The 20,339-nt window shown below is 46.3% G+C and overlaps 1 protein-coding gene across 2 annotated transcripts; it reads left to right on the top strand.

The window, feature by feature from the left end:
- The first annotated feature begins 3,068 nt into the window (after window positions 1-3,068).
- STMN1 (stathmin 1) lies at window positions 3,069-19,962 on the top strand. 2 transcript variants are annotated; one of them, XM_066572412.1, is made up of 5 exons: window positions 3,069-3,168; window positions 3,823-3,868; window positions 18,103-18,275; window positions 19,311-19,502; window positions 19,587-19,962. In XM_066572412.1, exons 2-5 carry the CDS (start codon window positions 3,856-3,858, stop codon window positions 19,644-19,646), a joined length of 438 nt encoding a protein of 145 aa, XP_066428509.1. In that variant the 5' UTR covers window positions 3,069-3,168; window positions 3,823-3,855; the 3' UTR covers window positions 19,647-19,962. The 2 variants fall into 2 exon arrangements, with proteins under 2 accessions (XP_066428509.1, XP_066428513.1); XM_066572416.1 differs by lacking the exon at window positions 3,069-3,168 and adding an exon at window positions 3,170-3,234.
- Window positions 19,963-20,339: the final 377 nt, after the last annotated feature.

The raw sequence follows: 20,339 nt of genomic DNA, 5'->3' as shown, positions 1-20,339 counted from the left end.
TAAACATTCCAAATTGAGTAAGGCGTGGTTCCAAAAAGAAGGTTCCACGACACCTCTAGCACGGCCTTCAGGTCAACAAGTGTTTCCCATTGTTTTCAGTCAGAAACCTCTGACCGCCCCCCCGAGGGAACGCCCAAACATAGGACATGCCACGATCTCTTTTCCTGCACCGCAATGCAGGAAAAGAATCGCTCAGGTATATTCAAAAGAATGGGGTTCATATCCGTGCGAGATTTGTGCGTCTCACATCGCACACATCTTGCATGATTTTCATGGCTGTGTGATAGCAGCCGTAGGCAGGTGTGCAGACTAGTTGTCGCTGGAAAAACGTCATGGTGGTCTGAGCCTGGAAAGAGAAGAAAAACCAGCTCTAATCAGAGAAGATGTCACATCATATGATCACTGGAGGTAACTGTACTGTAATCACTATCACTGAATAATATTTCATGGTATACTAGCGAGAGGGGGTCACTGAGGGGCACTAGTACTGAGAGAGGCACTAGTGCAGAGAGGGGCACTAGTACTGAGGGGTACTAGTACTGAGGGGTACTAGTACTGAGAGGGGCACTAGTGCTGAGGGGTACTAGTACTGAGAGGGGCACTAGTGCTGAGGGGTACTAGTACTGAGAGGGGCACTAGTGCTGAGGGGTACTAGTACTGAGGGGTACTAGTACTGAGAGGGGCACTAGTGCTGAGGGGTACTAGTACTGAGAGGGGCACTAGTGCTGAGGGGTACTAGTACTGAGAGGGGCACTAGTGCTGAGGGGTACTAGTACTGAGAGGGGCACTAGTGCTGAGGGGTACTAGTACTGAGAGGGGTACTAGTACTGAGAGGGGCACAAGTGCTGAGGGGTACTAGTACTGAGAGGGGCACAAGTGCTGAGGGGTACTAGTACTGAGAGGGGCACTAGTGCTGAGGGGTACTAGTACTGAGAGGGGCACTAGTGCTGAGGGGTACTAGTACCTGAGAGGGGCATAAGTGCAAAGTGGCACTAGTACTGAGAGGATACTAGTACTGAGAGAGGCACTAGTGCAGAGAGGGGCACAAGTGCTGAGGGGTACTAGTGCAGAGAGGGGCACAAGTGCTGAGGGGTACTAGTACTGAGAGAGGCACTAGTGCAGAGAGGGGCACTAGTACTGAGTGGTACTAGTACTGAGAGGGGCACTAGTGCTGAGGGGTACTAGTACTGAGAGGGGCACTAGTGCTGAGGGGTACTAGTACTGAGAGGGGCACTAGTGCTGAGGGGTACTAGTACTGAGGGGTACTAGTACTGAGAGGGGCACTAGTGCTGAGGGGTACTAGTACTGAGAGGGGCACTAGTGCTGAGGGGTACTAGTACTGAGAGGGGCACTAGTGCTGAGGGGTACTAGTACTGAGAGGGGTACTAGTACTGAGAGGGGCACAAGTGCTGAGGGGTACTAGTACTGAGAGGGGCACAAGTGCTGAGGGGTACTAGTACTGAGAGGGGCACTAGTGCTGAGGGGTACTAGTACTGAGAGGGGCACTAGTGCTGAGGGGTACTAGTACCTGAGAGGGGCATAAGTGCAAAGTGGCACTAGTACTGAGAGGATACTAGTACTGAGAGAGGCACAAGTGCTGAGGGGTACTAGTGCAGAGAGGGGCACAAGTGCTGAGGGGTACTAGTGCAGAGAGGGGCACAAGTGCTGAGGGGTACTAGTACTGAGAGAGGCACTAGTGCAGAGAGGGGCACTAGTACTGAGGGGTACTAGTACTGAGAGGGGCACTAGTGCTGAGGGGTACTAGTACTGAGAGGGGCACTAGTGCTGAGGGGTACTAGTACTGAGAGGGGCACTAGTGCTGAGGGGTACTAGTGCTGAGGGGTACTAGTACTGAGGGGTACTAGTACTGAGAGGGGCACTAGTGCTGAGGGGTACTAGTACTGAGAGGGGCACTAGTACTGAGAGGGGCACTAGTGCTGAGGGGTACTAGTACTGAGAGGGGCACTAGTGCTGAGGGGTACTAGTACTGAGAGGGGCACAAGTGCTGAGGGGTACTAGTACTGAGAGGGGCACAAGTGCTGAGGGGTACTAGTACTGAGAGGGGCACTAGTGCTGAGGGGTACTAGTACTGAGAGGGGCACTAGTGCTGAGGGGTACTAGTACCTGAGAGGGGCATAAGTGCAAAGTGGCACTAGTACTGAGAGGATACTAGTACTGAGAGAGGCACAAGTGCTGAGGGGTACTAGTGCAGAGAGGGGCACAAGTGCTGAGGGGTACTAGTGCAGAGAGGGGCACAAGTGCTGAGGGGTACTAGTACTGAGAGAGGCACTAGTGCAGAGAGGGGCACTAGTGCAGAGAGGGGCACTAGTGCTGAGGGGTACTAGTACCGAGGGGTAGTAGTACTGATGGGCACCATTACTGAGAGGGGCACCAGTACTGAGACGGGTAGTAGTACTGACAGGGGTAGTAGTACTGATGGGCACCAGTACTGAAAGGGTCACTATTACTGATAGGCACCAGTACTGAGAGGGGCACTAGTACTGATGGGCACCAGCACTGAGAGGGGCACTAGTACTGATGGGTAGTAGTACTGATAGGCACTAGTACTGACAGGGGCACTAGTACTGTGGGTTAACATAAAAGCAGTTTGGTCTAACACAAATAAGTTCGCCCCTTTTCACTCTCACCACCCTCACGACTAATTATCGGGATTTACAGTAAGTATGGCCCTGAGGACAGTAACTAGTTGTTCACACAATATGGTCTGAACCTGCGGAGAGAACATGTATGCCATGAAGCCAAGTCACAGCTAGAGCCGACCGCCTCCATAACCTTCCCGCACACACATAAAGCAATCTTTCCAGTAGGACTACGAGGAGCTCTATACGGTGTGTGTGTGGGGGGGGGGGGGGGGGGGGAGTTACACACATGTGGAATAATGGTAGATCCCAGACGTGTCAGGTGTATGGAGGATGTGCTATCACGGGGATGAAACCATCCAACACGGGAGCGGGGGAACATTCGTCGGTCTTTTGAGCCCCCCTGCAGCTCCAGGCGCCCGCTATTTGGTGAAGGCGGGGTGACAGACAGTGTCTAGAACAGACCGTCTCGGCCAATGAGGGGCGCGCACAGCAGGTCACGTGTCAGTGGTGGGCGCTTTTGTTCGTTGCAGCGGAGAGTGAGCGCGGTATTCATCGGCGGACACAGGTGAGAGCGGGTGGCTGTGCAGCGCAGCAGGGGAGAGCGCAGCGCCTATCCCGTTATGTCCCGGGGGTCAGTAGGAGCAGGTGATGGCGGCGACCTGCTGCCGCTTATGTGTGGGGTGTACTGTATGCATTACATGACGCTTCGCTCAGTGCAGGCAGCTGTTGCCTGCCCGCTCGTGTATCCGTGCCTACATGGCTGGCGGTGGCGAGCTGCGAGCAGCTGTAGTGTGCGGGAGTAGCGGGTGTCTATAGAACCGTGCTGTCTGACAGAGCCGGGTATAATAGGCGCGCTCCCTGCTTTGTTCAGGTGTAATGTCTGGCGCCGCCCTGCTCGCTATTGGCTGCGGCCGGCTTGGCGCTGCCCTCACGGCGGGAGACTGGCTCCTTCCCCCTCGTCTCCGCCATACTCCGTGCTGATGGGTGTGGCGCCCGGCTCGCCGTTGTGGCCGTCGCTTCGCCTTCGTTGTCGCGTTCTAACGAGTCACGTGGGTTGTTTTGCGCGCTCTTTTGTTGTGATACCCTCGTGGGGCTGACAGGTGGGCGCGGCCGTGCCAGTCACGTGGTCCCGGCGCCCCACCCATCACCTGTCCCAGCGCGGGAGATGCGGCCGCCGCCCCCTTGTACTCTCAGTAACCGCTTCTCTCTCTCCTTGCAGCTTCTGGCAGCTGGTGGACACTTGCACTCTGTCATGGCTGACGCTGGTAGGACGCTGTTCTCTATCTGTGTAACATGTTAATAAAGTCCTTCTGTGTGATGTTACTCTGCAGGTCCACATTCTTGTCCAGAATACTCAGTGCTTAGGGCTTATGTGAGCTTGTGCTGGTCCTGCCTAACCAGTCCGGATAAGGCAGGGCTCCTGCTGTCTGGGTAACGTCCGAGGTTTCCATCATAGACAACTATATTGGGATGAAAACCATGGAGAATCCGAGACCAATGATGTAGACTTTGTCCCCTATTTATATTCTCCGCCTGTTCTGGTGGACACAACAGTGGGGTACTTAAATAATGCACTACGTTATTGTGTCCTTTAAAATAGGATTTCGGTCAACTGGAGAATTCTTTAAACTGAACCGCATGTTGGCAGCCTTGAGCGGGTGAATGCAGCCAAATGCCCAGTGGTGGTTTACAGCTGAAGACTTCTGTAGTGCCAGATTGTACAGACTTGTCTCCAAACTGAAGCCAGTGGATGTGAAATCCACAGCCATGTAATTCACTGCAGGTTTTGACTTTCCCATTGAAGTCAAAAGGGAAGATCTGTTATAGTAATGCCACAGGGTGGAAGTTTATGTCCTGGCTAGGTGGTATTTAACGCAGCAGGATGTAAACTTGCGCCCTGTGGATGCCATGGGCTCAGAAGTGAGTTTACACCATTCCACAGTGGGAGATGGCTGCTGCTGAAAGGTAAGAACACCTTACATGCCACGAGCAAATGTAGATGGCAGCATGTAAAGGGTTCAGAGGAAGCATGCTCCCTCTGGGATGTCACCAGCCCTCTATGTAATCGCAGAGGGCTTATGGGTTGCCATGGCAACCAGACTCCAGGTAATGGCATCCAGTCCAGCGATGGACTGATCACAATTAAGTACTGCAATGCCTTAGAGCAATCCCAGGAATTCAAGTGCTCTACAGGGACATAAAGTAACAAATTCCTTTTTGGCGCACTTTCCTCACTTTGTGTATGTTAAAAAAACAAAACACATTTGGTATCATAACTGTACAATACACTGAACACTATTTATTCTGCACGGGAAAAGTTAAAAAAAGAGCCAAGATGTTTATATTCACTTTACCTCCAAAGACAATAAAAATGATCAATAAAACCATATGTACCCAAATATGGTTCTAATAGTAATAACAGCTCTTCACATTAAAAAACAAGCCCTCAGTTCCACCAAAGAGAAAAAAATAAGTGGGGACTTTAAATGCAACGATACAAGACTATTTAAAAAAAATTTTTGTGTGTAAAGGCCTTTGATTTTTGTTTTTCCTAGTCATACCAACCTGCAGGAAAAAACAGTCATTTATGCTGTATGATTAACTCTTAAAAAAAAAATAAAAAATGGCAGAACTTTTTTGCCTGCCCACCAAAAAAAGCCTTACAATACATATTTAACCTCAAAATGGTACTAGCAAAACCTACAGTTCACCATGGAAACAAAACAACCCCTCAGATTACAAATTTTCAGCTGCTAATGCTGGAAAGAAGATTAAAGAAGCTGTAATAGTAAAAGGATAAGCAAACAGATGGGTGAGTAAGTTATTCCAGACAAAAAGGTAACATTTCAGCTTTGGCTTCAGTCATGGAGATCCTCAAGCTGCCACCGTTCGTGAATGGTGCAGTAGCAGAGATCCCATGTTGTGCTGCCGGGACAGTGTAGTCACATAGGGAATATACACAATCATCCTATGACTGACATGTACTAGTCTTGTTGGGCTCAATGAAAATATGTAGTACCCCTAAACAGTACACACAGCCTGAACAATGTAAATGGAAGGACACATGATGTGCAGCCTAATCTCTTCCTTTTTAAGCAGTGATCATTTAAGCTGTTTGGCACCACGTCCTTCAGGGACAATGTCAATTTGAGCCTGAAGTGGGCACAGACATACAGGGGCCACTTGGAGATGGGCGACTTGGCCTGAAACGTAAATTCGTATGTCTTTATGCATATGTGGCAGTTTTGTTGTAGAAATTTCTGCAATTCAAAATCCATTCCATTCATTCAAATGATTCTGCAAGCTTCATTCCAGTGAATGGGACAGCAGCAGACATTTTGAAAACAGATTGGCCAACAGGAATATAGAAACAGTATTTTAGATCAATAAAAATTCCGACTTCATCGTGGGGACTATAACCCAAGAAGGCTGCCCAGGCCCCTCTTCACATGGTGGATTTGATGTGTTTTCATGTAGAATTTCTGCACCAATTGTCAGCATTTACAGTAATGACAAACATAAGATTTTCAAAATCTAAATACACTGCAAACTAAATTTCCACAAAATCCACATGTAAACTGACCCGCAGCAAGTCAACTTAAAAACTTATATTGTGGATTTTTGGTGTGGTATTCCCACCTAACATTGAAAAAGGTGAAATTTGCAGCTAATCCAGAGCTTCATCAAAATCCACTCCAGATTCATCAGGCTTTTTTGGCATTTTTGTTTGTTTCTTAAGGCAGAGGTGCATCTGGAAGCAACATGCCCAATGCCCACAAGTGGATTTGATTTGCAGAAGATCCACAATTCAAAGTGCCCACAGGGAAGTATTGGCATCCACAACTGCATTTAAGCATGCAGACTTGATTTGTGGACAGTTTGGTTCAGAAAACAAATCGCAGCATGCTCCATTTCAGGGCGGACAGGCTCAATAGAAGTTAGTGGGTGCGGATGATCTGCAGTGCATCTGCAAATACAACTGCGGATTTGAAAGTTAATATCAATTAGGGAGGTGGGGTTGCAGATTGTTTTTCATGCACAGATGTCCACAGTCTCTGGTAAAATGGCTTCTGCAGATCTCCTGCTGTAGAAATCTGCATGCAGCATCCGATCTGCCTGTGGACATGAGGCCTAAGTCCTTCATAATCTCAATTCACTTGGCTCAAAACTGTTTAAAAAATTAAATGGTGGTCTATTATGTCCCCCTGCTATGTGAAACCATTCTACAGTGCTGCAACAGCAAAACAAATGCAGGGTTATTACAAATTATCTTCCCAATTTGAAACACTTGTGACTAACATTTAATGACACTCAGATACATAAACGTGATATCAATGGAAACCACTCCATTTTGTTGCAGAAGCTATACTGTTTTCCACAGAGGTGATCGGTGTGAGCCCCTTTGTTACACACATTGAGCCTGTAGTCATGTTCCTGTCATATCATGACTGATGCAATGGCTTCTGTGATTGCACTCGCAGATCATACATGGTGGGTGGTAAGGGGGGCGTGTAGACCCTAACACTCTCTCAAAGAAAATATGACAAGGAGTCTGGTCTGGGGACCGTGGAGGACAAGGAAAAAGTTCATTATAGTCACAACCCGCATGGCCAATCCATCTGTTTGGTAATTGCCTATTGGGCTTGGTCCTACCTCTGTGACAATGGGGGGGGGGTTGTGTCCTGTTGAAGGAAGAAACCAGGCACTTCCTGTTGCAGTAGAAGCCATATCTGTAACGGGTCCATGTATGAAATCCTCAGGGTTGTTTCCTCATGGGAAGCGGCCCTACACTTTCCTGCAGGTTATATAGCGCACATTCACTTTGGGGGAGTCGCACATGCTCCAGATTCTGACAGTATAGGCCCTTTTAGACAGAACAATTATCATTCAAATGAGCAAAAGTGACCATTAAATCGTTCAGCCTAATGGCGATCATTCACTTTTCGTTTGCCCACCTTTTGCAGGACATGATTGTTGGCTCATTCACTTATTCAGTTTCAATACCGATTGTTCAGTTTTCATTCACTTACAGTGAAGGTGAATGACTGAACGAGCCAATAATGCATCTGCCTGTATAAAGGCTGCCTGAGCGACACTGACATCGTTCAAGTGGCAAATCCTTCGGTGTTAACAGACCCTGACTGCCTGAAAGTGGGATATCCAATTCTCTGCACGGCCGATGCAACCTTTTTCTAATACTGGTAGATGTGAAGATCAAGGACACAACGCTCTCCGGTCTTTGTTGACAATGGCAGAATAACTCTGGGCCTCACTGTCCTTGTTGCCCATAGCAACTAATCACGGCGCAGCTTGAGAAAGCTGTGATTGGTTGCTATGGGCAACAAGGACAGCCTCATTGTTTTACTAAATGAAAATGTGAGTTTCCATTGATGTCTAATATTTGTATCTGAGTCATTAAACATGAGTTATGAGGGTTTCAAGTCTGGAAGATCACTTGCAGTTGAAAGTCCTCATACAGCTCCATTAACGGGAAAATACGGTAATGGGTCTCAGAATATAACGACACAAAGCAAATGGCTTTGTAAGAAAACAGAACTGTATAAATTATGCACTTACTGCCCCAAATAATTAGTGTCACTTTTATTGCACTGTAAGCCCTAAAATGACATGTTAATACATCATATGGTACATCAAATGTTGCTATTGGAAAAACTACAACTTGTCCCACAGAAGGCTAGACTTCATGTAGCGCTGTAGCTATGAAAAGCTATATATTTCCAGCACAATAGTGGACATCATAATGGAAACACTATTTGCCCTATTAAGGCCTCCTGCACACAGACGAATCGGATCCCTCTGAGAGAATTCTCGCAGCGGGATGTGACTCGTGCTCCAGCATTTGTGTTCTAGTCGTCCATCCAGCATCTTCTCTCTGTACTGCGACAGCTCGTGCAGAGCCGGCGTGTCACCGGGGATGTTTCTGCGAGACTCGCACAGAAATGGGAGGTGCTGCGATTTGTTTACCGCTTGAGATGTCACGCAGTCAAATTGCAGCTCCCTGCATAGGATTGCATTCGCTAATAAATCCTATGGCAGCAGGCACGAGCGGAAATTCTTCGGGAATTTTTGCCCGTGTGCAGGAGGCCTATAGTGTATGGGGTCCATCAGGTGCCGTTTGTCTTTGGCCCTGCTGTCCTTTTTTTCATTGTAATGCTCCTATAACTGAGCAGGATGGTGGGGATAACGGGGCCTTTGAAAGTTTCTAATTCTTGCTAGTTAAAACGGCTCAGTGATGCTCACAGAATTTGTTACCGGCAGCAAAGACCGGAGTCACTATATAAAATCTTGGCTTGCCCATCAGGCTTAATGGATGAAGATTTTTCACTAAATGTTCTATTTTTGTGCTGTGCTGCCACCTAGTGGTTTTAAAATGTATCAGTTGGTTAACTGCTTTAATGAAAATTTTAACAATAAAAGGTAATAAAGGTACTTTTAATGGTGAATGGAGCCTTCTGGAAGCATCTTTACTGTACACTGGTATATCTGCTATAAATGTCACTCTCTACAATCTTGGGAAGATCAACTGTACATAAAATGCACAAACTTCCAGCACAGCATGTTGTGCTTACATTTGTACGTGATCTTGCAACTACACAGAATACCTAGTGCAGAGGGTAAATTGTGACCTTCTGTTAGCTGAAAGTACAAATCTTCATGCAAGAGTTCAACTATACCCATACCGGATGCTTGCACATATACACTAACCAATGCTGAGAATTGATAACCAGTGTACTTTTGGGACCTAACCTTAGTTGCTTAAATGTTCTATTCAAGCCATGTGTACACCGGCATTATAGAATAATGCACATAATCATGTGTAACTAGATGAGGTCACAGGAAGTGATAGAAGAAACAGCATTGGCTGTAATTCCAATAGATAAAAGTACAGGGTGATTCAGAAAGAATGGTGTAAAAGTAAAGCTGACTTATTCATACATGAATACAGCCGCAGCAAGAATGACACAAAGATAGAATTCCAGTTTTTAACGCACATTGGAAATGTTTGCCACAATTTCCACATCTGCAGTGGAATAGGTAGATGCTGGGATGTCTGGGCAAAACTGGCCTAGTAACTTCATCTCCTGTGTCCACAATGAACATTTGTACAGTGCTTCAAAAACGTGAATAGCTTCTTCTGCCTGTCATTCTGGCTGCAGTATGTAAATTCATGTAAGAATAAATCTGCTTTAGGGTACTTTCACACTTTGTGATATTGCGACAAAGTGAAACTACAGAAATATGAAATCAATGGCTTCATTCCCATCTGTGGGGATTTCAGTCATGCGATGTGACATTTAAAAAAAACCCTCAGCATGTCCTATCGCTCCACATTTTGCATTTTATTTTCCATTTTGCAAGAGCGAAATGTTGACATTTAGACATTGTGAGCAAAATTGCGCAGCTTTTTTTTTTTTTTTTTTTGCCGCAATATCATGAGTATTACAAGTGAGAAGCCCTTGCTTCTGCATCAGAGCTGGGGAGTTGGTAAGCTAAATCTCCGATTCCTAAGTGACTCATGTTTAAGTGATACATTTACCCTACTAAAGTGGTAAAATTGGGCTTTTGCCACCATTACAATAAAACGAGCTACATTCCACATCCTAGTTGTTTTTGGTAAATGGGGGGGGGGGGGGGGGGGTGATTGCTATAATATGCATGCCAGAGATGGAACATTTCTAGCAACTACAACTCTGCAGCATTCTGTTTGGATCTCCAGGCAGCTATAGCCCACTTTCAACTACAATTTTAAAAGTATGGTAAAATTTTGCAACTTGCTGACACGAACTGTTCATAACTTCTAAAAAACTCCTGTCTATGGTACTAAAATAACAGGGCTCTCCCATGCTGCTCTGACTGTTCTCAGTTTCCTGTTGAACTTCACTTCGTGGAGGGGAGTGATGATGCTGCTGTGCTCACATGGCCCTTTTGAGGCATCGTCAGGTCCCTACATTGGGAAGTGAAGCTCACTAGGGTAAGCAGAGATGACAGGGGAGCATGGAAAGGCAAGTAAGAACTGTTTTACTACTGCAGACTGAAGAGGTTTCGGAACAGATGTATGTCGCCAGATAGCGGTTTTAAGTATGTGTATACATCTACTCATTGTATAAAAAAAAAAAATTTAAGAACATAGAAGTTGTCTGATTATATTGAAACGTGTGATTGTAACATTGATATAAATAAGTGAATACGATATCAGAGCGGAAGGATAACTTATTGCAGAATACTGACTACGTTAAGATAGGTTCTAGTACTCTGTTGTACCACCTCTAGCATGGATGTAAGATGCGATGCAAGCATGGAGGCATACAAGGCTGTATGGTATCCTGCAAGATATCAGCCCACACTTGTTGTAACTAAGCCTCTAGGTCATGTAAACTCATGGACTGTCAGGTTAGCGTCCCATATAGGTTCTACTGGCGATTAATTCTGGCTAGCAAACAGGCCACGGAAGTGACAATCTCCGGTATTTTTGCCCCCCCCCCCCCCCCTTATGTGCAGCTGAGCATTGTCCTGCTGAAAAATGCCTCTAGAAAGCCGCTGTGAGGAACACATGTGGCCGCAGGATGTCCTGAAAATTTATCGCTGAGCCGTCATTGTCCCTCGTACCACTACTTGGGGTGACAGACTGTCATATGTGATGGCCCCCCAGAACATCACACCAGCAGTGGGGGCAGAGTACCACTCCACAGCAAAGGCAGGATTGAGGCGCTCACCGCTCAGTCTCAACACAAACATGGCTGTTATCCGTACACAAACTAAACCTGGATTTGTCGCTGAAGACAACCTGGTTCCACTCCATAGCAGTCCTGTCTCATTGTTCATGACATCACTGCAAATGGAGGCAACTGTAGGTGTCAGAGGCAGTACATGTAATGGGCGGCATGAGACCAAATGTATTTCGGCCAAGTGCCTGAAAATGGTTTAGACGGATGCAAGGGCCAGTATTGATGGTGCCACCTGTATCTGGTTGGTGGACTATAACGGTTGGAGCTACTTGTGGTCTGTCCTGGGTGCCCTCGCTCATCCACTGGTCCCAACACCTCCTTAATAGTCTGGTCCGAAAGGCCCAGGTGTTGGGCATTTTATCAATACAACCATCCAGCTTCTTGCATTCCAATAATGCGCCCCTCTCAAACTCTTCGCTTTGAATTGCATCATAGAGGCGTCCAGTGGTCAATAAGCTCTACACATACTGGGAAAATGGGTCCAGTACATAAGTAGCCTCTGAAAGCCTTTTTATAGGCCATGGGTGGGGCCACTTTTAGAGACTCACAAGGAAGCAGCCTCAATCTCTGCAGGGGTTCCTTGCATCCTTGCCATGGCTGTCACAGCGACGCTCTATGGTTATCAATTAGGCCGGTGCTGCTGCCGCTGGCTCTATTGAAAAGAAGTGGTAACCCCGGGTTGCATCAGCTTTGCATCTTTACGGGGCTGAAGGAATCCCCTGCTGCGGCATGGAATCGCTATGTACTCCCATTGCTTTCAATGGGGCTGCCACTGTCCCCATTAAAACAATGGTCGATTATTGCAAAATAAATGAAGTCTGTGATTTTTCTTGCATAACATTACAAATGTGAATGAAACCATTCTAAATGGTTTTCATATTTGTGTGTCTCGCACTGCACAAATCTTGCATGATTTTCTCACCAGTGTGAAGGCGCCTTTACAACTACTATATCTCCGATTTTCGGTGTCTACATCCAGCTGTACTGCAGACTTGGACACCAGCGTTAAACACATGTTGGTAGATGTAGTGAAAAATTTAAGGGGGGGCAATCATTGTATGGTCAATCAGCCAATTGCTTGTGAAATGCTTTTTTTTACTGGTAGTACACCAGATCATGCATTCAGAAGACTTGGTCTTATTTTTACAAAAGAATGAGCAGTAAAGGCCCATTTAGACACAACCTATTGCTCAAAGCCATCTTTTGAGCGATAATTGTCTTAACGTGCTACCATTGTGCACTGTTTGTCCATCGTTAGTTGATAGCTAGAAATCACAGATGACTCTTATCAGCACCACACTCTGACTTTTCTCAGTGTGCTGCACTGATGGCATTCTTTTAGCTAGTATCCCGCTGGCAGTTCTCAGTGGGATACCAGCTGAAGGCTCCAAGAACAAAGGAGCTGTCAGCACTCCTGCTGTTTCTCAGAGCTATCAGCTCAGCGGGACACTGCTGATAACTGAAGAAAGCAGCTGTTTGCATATACGAAACAGCTGACTTGTTTTCAGAGTTATCGCAGCAGTGTCCTGCTCCACCTGCATTAACTCTTAAGTAGCTAACTAGCTACTTGGCGTTATGCAAAAGATGATTGCTCAAAACTGTCACTCAAACTGTTGTTTGAGTGATTTTCCTTTCAATCTAAATACACCTCTGCACCTATTTTATCAGTTTCAGTATGTGTGAAGTGTGCAAAACAAATGTAAAACAGCTTAAGGCCCATTTGCATGCTAAAATCTTTCAAATGACAAAGATTTAAAGATTTTGTGATCTATTTGCATAAAGTGTTAATGGTCATTAACATTATCTTCATGTGCATGTAAAAGGACTTCCAGGAGCTGTTTGCAGAGCCCAGTACGTGATTAATCATACACTCAGCTCTTCACACAGTTGCATAGTACTGATCGTTGCTGATGACCAATTACAGTGTAATCTGATGACTCCCGCAGAGATAACAGCATGCGGTTCATTGAGAGATACTTTAACTGACTACCTGAAGGATGGATTTTAAGTTCACCTTAAAATCCTCGTTCAAACGAAAACTGCACAATGCCCGTGTTTACATGCAGCGATTATCATTCATTTTAGGTCATTTGAATGAATTTTGAGTGATAATTATTTGTAAATGGGCCTTTGGAAATGGCAAGTAAGTGCTCTTTCCAAATTGTGTAAAAACCTAATTTTGGTCTAAATTGAATGGGTTATGCCATAGTCTTCTGCTGACATTGACAGACAGTCATGGGTTTTAAAATGATGTAAAAGAAGGATGTTGGTAAGGGGTGTTACACTGTTTAAAGGGGTGGTCTCGCGAAACAAAGTGGGGTTATACACTTCCGTATGGCCATATTAATGCACTTTGTAATATACATCGTGCATTAAATATGAGCCATACAGAAGTTATTCACTTACCTGCTCCGTTGCTAGCGTCCTCGTCTCCATGGTTCCGTCTAAATTCGCCGGCAGCTTGCTTTTTTAGACGCGCTTGCGCAGTCCGGTCTTCTCCATTCAGCACAAGCCGCTTCAGTGTGCTCCCCGCTACAGCTCTTCTGCGCATGCGCAGACGAGCTGTCACTGCTCGGGAGCGCGCTGGAGCGGCCATTCTGTACCTTCCTCTGTTAGAGGAAGGTGCAGAAACTGGAGCTGCCCAGCGGAGAAGCCCAGCCCAGCCCAGCAGCCCCGAGAAGCGTCCCAGGTAAGTGATGGGTCGGGGGGGGGGGGCTGCCGCTGCGCCGGGCTAACTAGCGCTGGGGGGGGGGGGGGGCCTGTCGCTGCGCCGGGGGGGGGGGGGGGGGCCTGTCGCTGCGCGGGGGGGGGGGGCTGTCGCTGTGATGGGGGAACTAGCGCTAGGCCGGGGGGGCTGCCGCTGCGCCGGGGGGGGGGGGGGCTGTCGCTGCGCCGGGGGGGGGCTGCCGCTGTGATGGGGGAACTAGCGCTAGGCCGGGGGGGGGCTGCCGCTGTGATGGGGGGGGGGGGCTGTCGCTGCGCCGGGGGGGCTGCCGCTGTGATGGGGGAACTAGCGCTAGGCCGGGGGGGCTGCCGCTGTGATGGGGGGGGGCTGCCGATGTGATGGGGGAACTAGCGCTAGGCCGGGGGGCTGCCGCTGTGATGGGGGGGGGGGGGCTGTCGCTGCGCCGGGGGGGCTGCCGCTGTGATGGGGGGGCTGTCGCTGCGCCGGGGGGGCTGCCGCTGTGATGGGGGGGGGGGGGCTGCGCCGGTTACCTTCTGCCTGGCGGTGGGTGACTGGTCGGCGGCTGCGGGGCGTCCGGTCGGCGGCTGCTTGGCGTCCGGTTGCCATGGAGACACAGCTGGCAGCGTCTCGGGAGCGCGCACGTCGGGCTGCAGCGAGCGACGGGGAAAGAGCCGGCGGCCATCTTGGGGAAACTTTTATAAGTTGCTGAAACGCTGGAACGGTAAGTAGAAACCAGCTAGGAAAGTAATTTACAGGGGTAATTAGTAATGTATGTTTAATTAGGGGGACTGGGCAAAAAAAAAAAATCACTGCTTCCTCGAGACATCTCCTTTAACAGATTACTTTTTTTTGTTTGACCTTCTGAAGTAGACAGTGTTTAGGCAGGCTAGCATTAGAATGACTGGTAGTGCTGCACTGGGAAAATCAGCCCTGCTTACTGTTAGGCAGTGCTCAAGACAGAAAAATATTACCTAGGGGCCAATGGCTCTTGAGCTGAAAAGTGTAGGAGCAAAATAAACTTTTAGTCACCAAATTTAAAAAAATATACATTTTTAGCCTTGAACTCATTATGAGAGTTGCTGTGTGTAGATCTCTTCCCTGAATACTCCCACACAGTACCATTTTTATATTCCTTCTCATCCACCCCAAAATACAATAAGGTTTCTACTAGGCTGGCTTTACACGGGACAACTGTCAGGCGCTTTTGTGCCCAACGACTATCACTCTTGTGCTTTCACACCATGAAGCCATGGCTGTTCAGTGAATGGAGGTGTAGCACGCAACGGTCTCTTCAGTCACCTACCTCCATTCAGTCAGTGGTTGTGTTTAAATAGAATGGTTGTTAATCACTTTTGTGACTTTTTTCTTTGCCAATAGTTATGTAAATAAGGCTTTTTGTGTGGCTTAACGCTTATGTAAGGCTGCTAGCTCATGTCTTCCCAACAGCTGCAGGTGCAGCCCAGCAATTAGTTCGATTAGAGCTTTAACTGTACTTGTGTAATAGCAGCCTTAAGGCACTATTACACGATTGCTGAAAACGCTCAGGTAATAGGGCTAATTGCTGGGCTAGACCTGCAGGTTCAGCCTTGCATTTATTGGGAAAATGTAAACACTGGCAGAAACTACTTGCACCAATATGATGGTGGCCTTAACCCACACGTGTCAAACACAAGGCCCGTGGGCCGAATCCGGCCCGCCGCCTCATTTTATGTGGCTAGTCAGCCATGCAACAACCTAGGGGCGCTTTCATGCGGGTCAGCGAGTTTGTTTTGTTTTTGGGGGGGGGAGGGGTCAGCTGTGTCACAGCCACAGCATGACCGAAAATCATGTGAACAATATGCAGCCATGACCAAGTCACGGTTGCATCTCCCATTTATGCAGCCATTCAGACGTCCTGGTCCAGAGAGTATACGCCAAGCCTGGGATACCATCAGGTGGGGGGGGGGGAGACCGTTTGACTCTGCTTTTCGGCAAGGGGAGGGGGCAGGATGAGGCAGGAGATAGTGTCCTAAGACCCGCCCCTTGTCTGTCAACAATGGGATGGGTGGGAGATTAGCACACTAGCTCCCACCTATCCTGCCCACTCCCATTGCAAACAGCCAGCAACGGGCAGAGGAGGAGGGAGGGGGTGGGAGTTTAGAAGACATGCTGCTAAGCTCCCTCCCACCTCCCTTCTCCAGCAGCTCCCATAGGAGTCTATGGGAGCTGCTGCCATATTCTGGTGGTGGTTCACTGTTACCACTAGGTCCGCTTTGTGGGTCACTATTACTACTGGGTCCACTAAGAGGGCCATTGTTACTAGAACCACTATGGGGGTCACTAGTTACTGGAGTCACTGTGCAGGTCACTTACTACTGGGGCCACTATGGGGGACCCTATTACTACTGCGGCCACTATGGGGGGGGGGGGGCTACTCTTCCTATTGGAGACACTCTGATGACTTTGGTCACTTACTACTGGGGTCACTATGGGGGGTCACTATTACTAGGGTCACTGTTGCCACGTGGGCCACTATAGGGGTCACTCATTACTGGGTCCAATTTGGGGGTTATTGTTCGTGGCCCCACTATGGGGGGGTCACTCTTATTATTGGCGTTATGACTGGGTCACTATGGGGATCACTGTTACTACTGTGGCCACTATGGGGCTATCACTACTTGGGCCACTATGGGGCTCTTTATCACTACTGGGGTCACTTACTACTGGGGCCACTATGGGGACCCTATTACTAGTGCTGCCAATATGGAGTTCACTAATACTATACTGTCTTACAATTTCAATCGGCCCTTTGAAGGCACCCATAAGGCTGATGTGGCCCTCGGTGAAAATGAGTTTGCTGTCTCTGCCTTAACCCCTTAACGACCACCGATATGCTTTTTGACTGCCTGTGTATCATCGCTGGGAGCCGTGTGGGTGTCATAGCAGCTGGGGGCCTACTGAAAGGCCACAGGGCTGCCTTAGCATAGGCTGCCTGTCAGATTGCAGTATGATGTAATGCTATTTCATTACATCATACTGCAGTAGTGATCAAACATTGCTAGTTGTGGTCCCTGGAGAGGCTAAAAAATAACTTTTAAAAAAGTAAGATTTAATAAAGTTTTTTTTTACTTTTTGTAAAAAAATGCACATATTTGAGACAATATATATTCCCATCAGTTTACTTCTCGGCGCACATTTGAAAACCCTTTTTTTAACGTTTCTCTCCTAAAAACAGATGAACTGCCATTTCATTTGCCATTAATTTCAATAAGGTTTTAAAAACTAAGCGAATGAAAAGGCTTTAGTTTGCTTCCATTCCGTCAGGTGTGGGTTTTTGTGTTTTTTTTTTTTTTTTTTTTTTTTTTTTTTTTTCTTTTCTTTTCAGCTTCATTTCAGTTTCTCTCTTCCAAAAACTGAGCAGAGACTGAAACCCTGAACTGATCCTGTCGCAGGTGTAAAAGCAACCAAACACTGCTACATGGAGTACCAAAGAGCTAATAAGAGACATGGAGGTATTTGCCTCATCCAATCATGGCTGAGATGAGAACACACCTCTGCATGTAGCAGCTGAAAGCTAATGGTATAAAGAAAATCCACAGCACTCTAGAACTGTTACAATTAGGTCGTTGCTTTTAGTGTATCACATCAAATTTCAAGTCTATTAGCTTCATAGAATATTTCATGCACAAGTAATACTATACAGCACTCCAGACTAAATTATCTAGGAGCCAGTGTCTTCTAAACTGGAAAAGATAAGGAGCAAAATTAAAACTTTTAGTTGTCAATGTTAATAAACTTGCTGTATCATGCGGTACACCTACACATCAAGTGTGCTAATCTCTGCCAATATAAACAGCTGACTCGGAAGTAAAATCTCAAAATGAGTTTAAATATCCTGCAGATAAGCCATAAAAGTCTGCGATTGGAGAATCCCTTTTAGGATTGTTTCTAATGTTGTGACCTCTGTGGAGAGTATTGCAATTGGTGTTTGCTAACTTCATATATGTGCTGCTTTTTTATTTCCTAGCTTCTTTTATGTAACACTTGATATGATACTTAGACTTTTTTTTTCTTCTTTTTAATACAGACATTAAGGTAAAGGAGCTGGAGAAGCGTGCCTCGGGTCAGGCATTTGAGCTGATCTTGAGCCCTCCATCTACAGACGCAGCTCCAGATCTTTCCATTGCCTCACCAAAGAAGAAAGAATGCTCTCTGGAAGAAATTCAGAAGAAGTTGGAAGCTGCAGAAGAGAGGCGCAAGGTGAGTTAGGGTGCTATTGCATGCACCACTTCTTCCCCAGAAAATGCAGGTGAAGAAATGGTGACTGCAGCTGGCATTTAAACATGACAGTTCAGAGTGCATGTGCCACCTGTTTTGTGGAGGAGAAATGCTGCAGTGTATAAGCAACTTTTTTAGTAAAGGGGTTTAGTCCCACATGAACAGCCAGCAGCCTTAGCTTGATAAACTGAGGTGGAACTTAGTCATGGGTACCAATGTGCACCGTGACTGCTGGATCCTCACCAGCCCCTCCCGTGATGTGTTGAACTAGAGTGCCAGGAAGAAAACCTCTCGACTCTCCTTGTCTTTGTTGCAGATCTCTGCACACCTAGAACTTGTGTGGCTTGTCCTGCACTCCTGTGCCCTTTCTAACTGGAGCAAACATCTCCTTGGTGGTTAGAGGGCATGTTTTGTAGCAGTGCTAACCCTGTAATGGCATTCCCCTCATCTACCAACTTTGCAAACTTGTTGGGTTGTGCCAGTTCAGGCCAAAGTCACACAATACATGCACATGTTTAATTCTATATAGCACTTCTCTGTAATACTGCTGCTTCTCCAGTTTTTTTTCTTTTATTGGCACTGTTTTTGAGGTGACTTAACTTTTCTGTCTTGAGAATAGATGATCAAAAAACTTTTTTTTGTTCTTACAGAATTTGTTTGGTATACTTCTGCAGTACGGGGTTCTGGATGTGGTGTGATACAAATTATGTAGTTTTTTTTTCTCAATATTTGAAGCCTTATGTAAATAGGGGGGGCATACATGTATAGCACAGGGTGGTGTAGGGAAATGATCTATTTTAGTTTAATAAAGCTTTAAAAGCAAAAAGTGTTTTTTTCACTAGTCTGCGTTTTACTGTAAAACAGGGCAGGCAGAGATTCCTGCTATTAAGACATTTCAAACCTTTACATTTCTTATGTGTTGGATTTTGAGAAAACTAGAAGCGAGTCGTAAGTGACGCTTGTAATATCTTAAGCTATCTGTATTGTAACTGCAAAGTGCTCATCTCCTCTTCTCAGTTACATGAGGCTGAAATCTTAAAGCAGCTTGCCGAAAAAAGGGAGCATGAGAAAGAAGTTCTGCAGAAAGCTAAAGAAGAAAACAACAACTTCAGCAAGATGGCTGAAGAAAAATTAACTTCTAAAATGGAAGCCATTAAAGAAAATAGGGAGGCCCAGATGGCAGCTAAACTGGAGCGATTGCGAGAATTGGTAAGTGGTTTAGAGAATATTAAGAAGTTCTCTGCATTTTCTGGCCATGGTTTAGTAAGAAGAAAATGTTTTTATTCTCCCCAGGAGAAGAAAGGGGAAGATGTCAGAAAGGGTAAAGACTCCAAAGACGAAGCTGAAAATTGAGTACAGTCTGCAAAGGCTCCCCTAACAAAGTTAATCCTGTCAGTGTTCCCCTCCTGTATATGTTTAGCAGCTGTAATGATGTAGACCGACCTAATGCATCATATTTGCTTGGTTAATGAGGAAGCCTTTCACTTATCCAGTTGTCTTACTGTGCTGGTTACTGTTGTATTGTACTGGAAAGTTTTGGTGTGGGGTTTTCTAGTATTGTTATACCAGTGTTCAAAGACTGTTACATAATCCATTTAAATATCAATGGTTCTCTGTATCAATGACTTGTAATAGTTTGTCTTAATAAAACAACTTGTTGGAAAACTCAGCAATATGTTAGAGGTTAAGTTTGAAGAGAAAAAAAATTCTGGTCACAAATTATGTTCCCTGTTTACACCAATCTTTGGACTTTTGTTAGAAGTATGCATCAATTTACTGGAAACTTTACGCATGCAGGTGCATACTGTAACTGGGCTATTACACTTCTCAAAATAACAAAAATGTCAGATTATAACAGAAGGTGTGTATGTAAAAGTAATGAGCCATCCAGAAGTCACGTGTACCTCAAAATGGTACCATTAAGGCCACTTTCACACGGGCAACAAAATCGCACAATTCTCTTGCCATATTACAATGCTACAAGTTGCATGTATGTGAAGCCCATGCTTTTCTATGGGTTCCTTCACACATGCGATGTTTTATTTG

The sequence above is a fragment of the Eleutherodactylus coqui genome, chromosome 1 (genome assembly GCF_035609145.1).
Source record: "Eleutherodactylus coqui strain aEleCoq1 chromosome 1, aEleCoq1.hap1, whole genome shotgun sequence".
NCBI lineage: Eukaryota > Metazoa > Chordata > Amphibia > Anura > Eleutherodactylidae > Eleutherodactylus > Eleutherodactylus coqui.
Note: the sequence above shows the minus strand (reverse complement) of the source record. Positions and strands in the feature narration are given on the sequence as shown.

What these genes read in the sequence shown, in the direction of transcription:
- STMN1 (XM_066572412.1), top strand. An exon ending in CTGCAGAAGAGAGGCGCAAG is followed by an intron (nt 18,276 to 19,310) that starts GTGAGTTAGGGT and finishes TCCTCTTCTCAG; the next exon opens with TTACATGAGGCTGAAATCTT. An exon ending in TGGAGCGATTGCGAGAATTG is followed by an intron (nt 19,503 to 19,586) that starts GTAAGTGGTTTA and finishes TATTCTCCCCAG; the next exon opens with GAGAAGAAAGGGGAAGATGT.